General features: G+C 42.9%; 1 protein-coding gene across 3 annotated transcripts in view; it reads right to left on the reverse strand.

Annotated features, from left to right (window-relative positions):
• aatkb (apoptosis-associated tyrosine kinase b) overlaps positions 1-9,634 on the reverse strand; it is a 39,903-nt gene that overhangs the window by 7,046 nt on the left and 23,223 nt on the right. For 2 of the 3 annotated variants that reach the window (XM_027013062.3, XM_027013063.3), the window contains 8 exons: positions 9,051-9,228; positions 4,220-4,299; positions 3,095-3,213; positions 2,484-2,571; positions 1,979-2,112; positions 1,280-1,364; positions 962-1,083; positions 150-299 (listed from right to left, as the gene is read on the reverse strand). In XM_027013062.3, coding sequence (XP_026868863.2) covers positions 150-299; positions 962-1,083; positions 1,280-1,364; positions 1,979-2,112; positions 2,484-2,571; positions 3,095-3,213; positions 4,220-4,299; positions 9,051-9,228 — 956 coding nt within the window. Of the gene's footprint in view, positions 1-149; positions 300-961; positions 1,084-1,279; positions 1,365-1,978; positions 2,113-2,483; positions 2,572-3,094; positions 3,214-4,219; positions 4,300-4,516; positions 5,115-9,050; positions 9,229-9,634 lie in introns of those variants that run through there. The other variant, XM_027013064.3, reaches the window with a different exon arrangement.

Raw genomic sequence — 9,634 nt, forward strand, 5'->3', positions numbered from 1 at the left:
CTTCTAATACTAAAAAATGCATGTCTCACCACTGCTCTACCAAAGATGAGTGAGTGCACAGGCAAAGCAAGGATTTAGAATTAGGAAGAACAAAGAGGGCAAAAGCAAAGAATAGAGGCATCTATAATTCCAGTGAGGGGGCCACTCACCAGCGGTCAGCTAGAGGAAACTGAAGCAGTGGTTTTGGCAGTTTTAGCTGCTGGTCCTTCACAGCGTAGCTGAGGACCTGCCGGTCAGAATAGTGACGGTAAGGCTGGTTTCCCAACTCAAACAACTCCCAGATAGTTACCCCAAGAGACCTGAGACACAAAAAAACACACACATACACACAATGCATAATAACACATGAGGGATCAACTCAAGTTAATTCATGATTCAATTTCCTCTTCATTTAAATTGCTAACAGCCAACTTAATTTGATGTACTCCTGCTGGTATTTGCTAAATTGCGAGGGTTTGATTCTCTCCTCGCCTACCTCCCTGCTGCCTGTGTGGGGTTTGAACATTCTCCCTGTGCTCGCGTCTGTTTGCTTTGGTTATTCCACTTTCCTCTCACTGAACTGCTCCAGTAAGGTGAAGGAGTTTGTGTGTTAGGATCAATGGTGTCTCTAAATTTGTTTGGTGTGTGTGAGTGGATTGGTGAATGAGTGGATTGTCCATGTGATGGTTTGGTGTCCTATCCAGAGCTGGTTCCTGCCTTGTGCCCTGTGCTGCCAGAATATAATCCAGCCCCTGTGACGCTGAACTGGATTAGATGATTTTGAAGATGGATGGATGAATCTATGTGTGTATTTTTCATGCCACTACTATACTGAGACTTTACACTTGTTTGGTTTTTATTGGCAGTCTGAATTCTCTAACCTAATTTTCCATCATCCAAATGGTAAATATTTTGCAGACAAAAACTGCAGAACTGAAATTGCTCTACAAGATCTTCTTTTGTGAATATACTGTTTATTCACCAAATGTTGCTTTGTTTGGTCTGGTCCACCACCAGTAAGTTTCCATGCACTTCATTCACCATCTCAGGTGCAATCCATCGTAACGGCACCCAGGATTGGTCCGAAGTCACAAAGTAGTCATCCTGAGGACAACAGGAGGCACTTTGTTTATTGTTCATTAGTCAAGAAAGAATCATGAATGGCTGAAGTTTGATGATCAACATCAGCAATGCGTTTGAGAACTTTATTCCACAAATACACTGATTTTAGTGCTATAACATTTATAAATGGTTTCCAAACAAATTTAAGTATAAGTAAACATATTGTCTATATCCATGCCTTATACTTGCTCTGTGATAGCCCATAGTCTCCAATCTTGACAGTCAAATCTGATGTTAGAAGGCAATTCCTCAAAGCCAGATCACTGGTGAAAATCAGAATGCCAGACACAAAATCATCAAAATTATCATGAACTTGTACTAGTTAGATAAATAGAAATTATAAAATAAATGATTAGTAATAATGCTCTTTATTCCTATCGTCATGGAGAAGAGCAGTAACCCCCGGCAACAAAATCACTGATGCTGGAGTAGCAGAGGCACACTCGGGCAGCATCAGGATATTGTTACAGGAAGTTACCAAGTTACCATGGCACCAGAACCAACAAGGGCTGCTCCAACCACACTCTCTTCTTAATCTCCCACTTCACTATGGCCCACATGGCTCCGGGGAACAGCTGGATTATTCTGGCGATGATTTATATTACAATGCACATTTTTTCAGCTAAAATGTGGCTCTTAGTTTTCTCAGATAAAACATATCATCTTATCTTCTAACTGAACACTGCTGTGTATTCAGGAAACATAAGCTTGAGTTGATAAAATGTTTAACAGTGCAGTGTGACACAGGATTTGCTTCTGTGTCCTCTGTAACACAACTGAGCTGGTGGAAGTGTCTTCAGCTACTGAGTCCTTTGCAACCCATTTGGGCGGGTGGAAATGTTTCTGTCTGCTGCACTGATGGAGATGGGCAACCCACCTGTGGGTGTAGTTGTGTTTGTGGAGATGCAGAAGGCCTGAGGCTATCTGGCACGCCATTCGCTGAAGAAGTAAAGGGTCGGGGGTCACAGAGTCCGCCACCCTGCAGCTGCGCAGGTAACCTTTTACATCGCCCTGTTACCATGGAGAGCAGAGAATCAGACGCTTGTGTGTGTACAGCAAAAACATTGTGATTTCAATCTATTCTTTCAGGCCACTTGGCAACATTTGCTTTCATTAAGATGTTTTTCATTTGTGTGTGTGTTGACCTTTTTTTACAATAGAAATCATTCCTTGCTTTTATAAAGCTTCTAACAACCTGGGCACAGGGGTGAGGTACCCAACACAAGAGAGAGGTACTCAGAAGAAAGGCTAAAATGATTTAGAATAACAAAGGCATCCAAGTATTGTTGCCTCGCATTGATAAGCCTGGTGTTCAGTTTCAGTACAACTACATTTCCTTCCCCTGTGCTCCTTGCTAGGAAGGCTGCAGGACAATGACTAACCAGAGGACAGAGCTCCATGATGAGAAGATAAGGAGAGACCTCAGTGCACTGGGCCAGACACTGCACTAGAGCAGAATGCTGCAGGGACCTGCAGATACACAGGTTATTTACACTTATATAATGCCTTAGTACTGGTACTACATTACATGCGTGTTTATATATAAAGCACAATGAAACAGAGACTCAGAGTAGGAGAAAGGCAGCATATGAGACAAGTTTTAGTCTTCATTTTCTTTATAAAGGGTTTTTTCCCCCACTTATTTATTTAAATTAATTTCATTTTAATCATTTATTGTGCTCCTATTTTCTCTTAATTCCTTTTTTATATTTCATTATTTAATTATTTTAATAAGCTGTAATTATATTTAAATAAATAATAATGAAACCTTTTTTTTCGTTTTTTATTTTGACAAAACCCTTAGTGAGGTGATAGATCTCAGGGTGTAATAAGCTTTATTGTTTTCTTAAGTCTGTGTAAAGCACTTTGAATTGCCACTTTGTATGAAAGGTGCTACACAAATTAACTTGCCTTGCCATGCCATGCCAGGTAAACAAAGAATATTAAGCAAGAAAGTAAAACAGTATATTAAATGAAGTTTGTTTTTGTTTACCGATAAGGTCTCGCCTCCTCCAGGAAACGCATCTGGTCGTGAACACTAGTGCCTGCCTTCAGTTCTTTCACCACCACTTGAGTACTGCTCAGGCCAGAGTTTAACTCCCCCAACAACACCTGGAGACATGGTACACACACACACACACACACACACACACACACACACACACACACGCACACACGCACACACACACACACACACACACACGCACACGCACACACACACACATACACTCACACACACACACACACACACACACACACACACACACACGCACACACACACTCACACACACACACACACACACACACACGCACACACACACACACACATATATACACACACACACACACACACACACACACACACACACACACACACACACACACACACACACACACACACACATATACATACATATATGTGCCCACACACGAGAAACAGATGTACGGATGTCCATATATGAACAGGGGAGAGAATTAAAGATGTAAATAAAAAAACACGCACACATTTGAATGGATATAGCCACATGACAGGTAGCATGGCACATTAACGACAAATAAAAAGAGATACATTTTTTAAATAAATCATGCATTTTCAAATTCCATCCATAAAGCAGGTAGAGAAATATAATCAAAAGAAAAAATACACACACCCAAGACAGAGCAGGACATGACCATTCATGCAAACGAGACAAACACACGCGCACATGGACATACCCAGTCAATGGAACAAATTGAGGGAGTGTAAATGTATGGTGTGTACAGAAAGACAAAGAAACAGAGACAGAGAAAGAGTGCATGAGAATGAAACCATACGGTACACTGTACAGAGAACGCTATTATTCCAATATCATGCACTGGAAACACACTGGAAATCTGTCATTCTTGGCTAGAGTTCCCAGGTCAGTAATGGCAGAAGAACTTAACCATCAAAGGTAGCCAGATGCGTACAGGCCTCTCACAGGCTGTACAAGGTGATGGAGGGTACAGAGGGTACCCTCATGTCCGCGGGACTAAGCGGTGCTCAGTCAGCGGGTGGACTGGCGTTAAAGGTTTGATCTGTGCTACGCACAGTGCAGCTTCAGACAGGCTAAAGCAGTAAGCAGTAAACAAGACTTACCTTGCCAAACCACCCATGCCCGATTTCCTTAATGCACATCAAACTGTGGCGACACGTCTCCGTTGACTTCAGGAGCTGGACTGCAGGTCCGGTAAAAGTCATAAACACAAATAAAATCAATTTTCATTATAGAGAAGATGCTTTATGTTTGAGAAACTATTACTATTATCTATTATCAGTTTCTCTGAGCATCACACTCTGAGGTCTCATTATGAGCTGAGGTATCAGGAAGAATATTATTTAAAGCATACAAAATTTAAATATATATATGAGTTGAAGGCTGAAAATGACCATTACTTCAGAATGTTAGCACAGGTTCCGTCTTTAGCGATATACACCGGCCCAGCTGCAGGTTAAGAGGTGTAAAAATTTCCTCAGATCAGTATCATCCTCCAGAAATCTCAAAACGGCCAGTGGGCAAATTCTCTGCACCTGAGAGAACTTAAAGCCAAACTCTGCAGCACTAATGCAGTACATTCCAAAGCAGAGGTCAGAAATTCCACATGTTAAGGAGTGCTGATTGAGTGCCATGGCACCAAAATGCTGCCACTCTGGGTGACCAGGAACGAGTTTTCCAAAGAGTTTGTAGAAGAAAAAATACCTTCGGGTCACTGGTAAATCGCCACAGTCACGGCCATTCACCTTCGTGCTAAACTACTGTTTTCTATGTGCAAAGAATGGGACTGTAGAATTGCTGCTGAAGGATTACTGTTGTCCACTCAAGCCATATCTTTATCCTGCTCAGTCATCCAGTACCATCTAATAAAAAGTAGCATAACTGTCGCTTTCTCACTCGCTCTCTTTCTCTGTGCGTGTGTGTAGACAGACGCTTTCTTTGTGAAAGCGTGTGACGTATTATCACACTCTCTATCCTGTCTTTATGTGACGTCCATATTTTACGCCCATGTCATGTCCCAGTGTTCCAGGGAGCAGTCGTTCCTCCTGCCTCCTCCTGCAGGGCCCTCTCTGGGTAGAATCAGGCTCTTTGTCCTGACTGCCACTGCTTGGTACCCCTGAGACCAATAGAGACACTCAGACTATTGTTTTAGACTTTAATAGGCTGAGATAGATTCAGCCAGAGACCCAGACCAGGCCTGGGTGGGGCTCTGTTGCCTTATCGACCCCTGGATGCGAGGTGTCTCAGACATGGATACATCACATGTATGACGAGAGATGAAAGGATATGCAAATAGATATGCAAGTAGCTTAACTGGCACAAAGACCACCTTCTACTGGTTTTTCCTGATGCAAAGCTACAAATGACAGCAAATTGGTTCACTATGCACACCTTTACAATGCTCTTAAGAATAAGTGCACCATCTGAGAGCCCAGCAGTGATCTGACTGTGACCCAGCAGACTACAATCTGGGCTACTTTCTGATGGTGGTGGTGGTGTTTTTGGTAAAAACTGATTGGTAGCTATCCATGCAAAACTGCAGCCAAGGGGTTAATTCAACTTCTCATTACACTGGACAATTTAAATCATGTTACTCCCAGCTGTTCTTTCTATACAGAGTATACACAAACTGTAAACACATACAGAATGTTGTGTAACACAACCAGGCTGATCAAAAATTCAAAAGGATTACATAATAGTGTGCTATCTTTATGAATAACACATTCTCTTATAGTTTTGTCTATGATGTCATAGTTCGTAAAGCGTTAAATCTTGTCTATGATGTCATAGCCTGACATGTTATGTTGTGTGCAGTTTTGTGTGTGCACCCATACACACCCACATTCCACACGTTTGTACAAACATAAATGAACACATGCATAAATTTTGCTTGAGTGAATGTGTGTGTGTGTGTGTGTGTGTGTGTGTGTGTGTGTGTGTGTGTGTGTGTGTGTGTGTGTGTGTGTTGCTCGGTCGAACAGGAAACCTGGCCAAATGGGTGCTGGAAATCTTTGTATGGATGACAAAAGACCAGTCTAACCAAATGTTATCTGCAGTCTCTCTCTCACACACACTCTTCTCAGAGTTACACAATTTAAATTGAGGATTTAGGAGAGTGAAACTAATTGCACTGTATTAGAAGCATGTCTAGCTGCATGTTAATCATGCCTTTGTCTAAATGTGGTGTGTGTGTTTGTGTGTGTGTGTGTGTGTGTGTGTGTGTGTGTGTGTGTGTGTGTGTGTGTGTGTGTGTACATTTGCAAAAAGTGAGAGAAAGTTATTGTATTTTATGTGTGGTTTGTTTGGACACAACATTTTTCAGTTATTTTATATGCATGAGTTTAAGTTTGTGGCCATTGTGTGTGTCTGTGAAGTGTGAGCTGTTCCCTGAAGGACACAGCTGTGCTAGGGTGTGTAGTTGCTCACCATGATGAATAATATTTCAGACACCAGGGTGTGAAAGACACACCCACACATACATACTAACACACCACACTAACATGTTCCCTACCAGCTATAAAATGATACCCAGTTCACCAGTCAAGAGTTCATAGTATGCCAAAACTCACTAGCTGTCAGTCATGAGTTAATGAAATAGACCTTGCATGATCCACTGCAGTAGGGAAATGTTTTTAGGATCTCACGTCACACCCCATCTCAGAAATGTCACCACTCCTCACAATACTGTGATCATTTAGCTGACACTTTTATCCAAAGCAGGTACAACTTGAGGATTAAGGGTCTCGCTCAGAGGCCTAACGGTGGCAACTTGGCAGTGGTGGGGTTTGAACCAGTAACCTTCTAATTACAAGTCAAGTACCTTGACCACTGAGCTACCACTGCCACATTCTAGAGAGCTAGATAGCATGTACAGGAATATCTCTGAGGTCCTTAGAAACAGGGTTGGGGTTACTCAGGGGGCGGGGGTATGCTCGCAAGCATGTCGCTGTTGTTGTCTTTACACTCCAAAGATGTTGCAGCAGCAAAAACTGCAGCCCTTTCAAAATGAGTCTACAAAATATCTGTGAATCCTTCTGAGGGCCACTGGGATTTGAAACAAAACTGAACATTTAATGCCTGTGGAGAATCCTGTTTGCGAAGAATAGAAATGACACACCAAAGCGTCAGACATCGTTCCTGCACACTTGAACTTTAGCTGTCCTATAGCTGCATTAGTGTTCCAAACACCCACAGCCTGCCCTCCAACTGTACATGATGTCACAGGGTTATCAGGCTGAACCACTAATATAAAGCACTCCATTGTGGAGTGACTGAGTGAGACGGAGAGAGATAGATATTTTTTATGGAACTGATTCCACAAATGCTCCTTTTTATGCCCGACATTCCAAGAAGCATTTATGTGGGCTGGTCGAGGAGGCATTATGCAATAGGCAGATGTTTTATTGGAAAGAAAGAGAGAGAGAGAGAGAGAGAGAGAGAGAGAGAGAGAGAGAGAGAGAGAGAGAGAGAGTGGGGGAGGAAGCGAGAGAGCTAGAGCAATGAACTGAGAAGAAAATAGGAGGTGCAGAGTTGGAGGCATAAACAAAAATCTCATTCAAGAGGCAAACCTCCCACTCTCCTTCTCCCTCTCTTGTCCCTGGCGTCTGTTCTGCTCTCTGGCTTTCTGCTGTTATGGGCTGCTCTAAGCTCCAGAGGCTCAGGGGCTGTGAGAGAACCACTTCCCCAGGAAATGGAACATAGAGGCTGGGCTGCAGAGGCAGACTGTTAACCCCTGTTGGAACTCTTAATGTAGTTCTTATAGTTTAGGGGCTGCATAGGGGACAATGACCTCACCCTCTGTTGCAGTCAGCCCTGAGTATGTGATTCCAATTTAAAGAGCTAATATTTAGTAATACCCCATCAGGTCTTGGGGGAAAGTATCTACTCTATACTTGGACAAGCTGACAAGCTGTACTGCCTAACCCCAATAACTGGTGGCTTTTCATTTTCAAGAAAATATAGATATCATGCTAGCCCTGAGAAAAGGAACAATAAATTGTTTCTCAGGTTTTGGCATGGCCAGTTTACATTTCCTTATTTTCCTTGTTGGATATACATGTGCAAAGTTGTACACTAACACAATTAGCGTGTCACAATTGAACATATGGTGTCTAGCAAAGTTACTTAATTTCTGTTTTGTGGGGACTTATTTTCACTCTCCATCCTTAGTTTCAACTGTTGTAATTTCAAGAAGTAAACTGCTTATGCAGAATTGTACAAAACAGAAGTTACATTGAGGTGTTTTTGTCTTTAAGAAATTGCTTATACCCAAGTCCCTAAGCCTCTTCATTTAAGAAATGTCATTTGTGACTGGAGAGGTTTAGGGACTTATGAGATTAACCGTATTGTTCACTCACCAGTGTACATTCACAGGTTTAACAAAAGCCCCTCCCTAAAGCCCCTCCATAAAACTCCCCCTAAAGCCCCTCCCTAAAACTCGCCCTAAAGCCCCTCTCTAAAGCCCCTCCCTAAAACCCCTCCCTAAAACTCCCCCTAAAAACCCTCCCTAAAAACCCTCCTTAAAGCCCCTCCCTAAAACCCCTCCCTAAAGCCCCTCCCTAAAACCCCTCCCTAAAGCCCCTTCCTAAAACTCCCCCTAAAACCCCTCCCTAAAGCCCCTCCCTAAAACCCCTCCCTAAAGCCCCTCCCTAAAACTCCCCCTAAAAACTCTCCCTAAAAACCCTCCCTAAAACCACTGCCTAAAACCCTCCTTAAAACCCCTCCCTAAAGCCCCTCCCTAAAACCCCTCCCTAAAGCCCCTCCCTAAAATCCCTGCCTAAAGCCCCTCCATAAAGCCCCTCCATAAAGCCCCTCCCTAAAACTCCCCCTAAAAACCCTCCCTAAAGCCCCTCCCTAAAGCCCCTCCCTGAAGCTGGCTCCTTCCCTGTCACAAAGAGTGCACCATCAAGAGCTGCAGGTGTGTGGGCAACTCACCTGATCGGGCTGGTTGCTTGGCAACAGGCAGCGATACTTCTGTGAGTGGTTGCTTGGCGACAGGCAGCGATACTTCCGTGAGTGGCAGGACGTATACATCAGTGCTGCTGCCAGAGGCTGGGGATGCCAGCGTGGACATGTTCACCTGATATTCATCACCCTCCGCATTCTCGAACTCCTATTACACCAGGGGGCATGGCGGGCATAGGGCAAAGGTCACATACAGGGAACAGAGAGAGAAAAGTCCAGAGGTGCCATGATTCATTAAGGCTAGATGGCCTGGTGATATGATAATGTATTGTTGCAATATAAAAGTTTTTAATTAATATACTAGGGATTATGTATAAAAAGGCTGTAATTCTCGTATGGTTCACCTAATATAGATGCCAAATCCCTCAAATGAAATATGACTTTCTACATTTGAATCTCATTCTTCTTATTTCAGATCTGCAATACAGAGCCCAAACAAAATCCCAGATGTCCATTTAAACCCCATTAAAGAGACTTTCAGTCATTAATCAGACCAGATAATGACCCATCCTCTCGAGTTCTTTTTTCATAGCTTGTGCTAAATGTCCCATTGT

The sequence above is a fragment of the Electrophorus electricus genome, chromosome 15 (genome assembly GCF_041902795.1).
Source record: "Electrophorus electricus isolate QZ-2024a chromosome 15, ASM4190279v1, whole genome shotgun sequence".
In the NCBI taxonomy this organism is placed as follows: Eukaryota; Metazoa; Chordata; class Actinopteri; order Gymnotiformes; family Gymnotidae; genus Electrophorus; species Electrophorus electricus.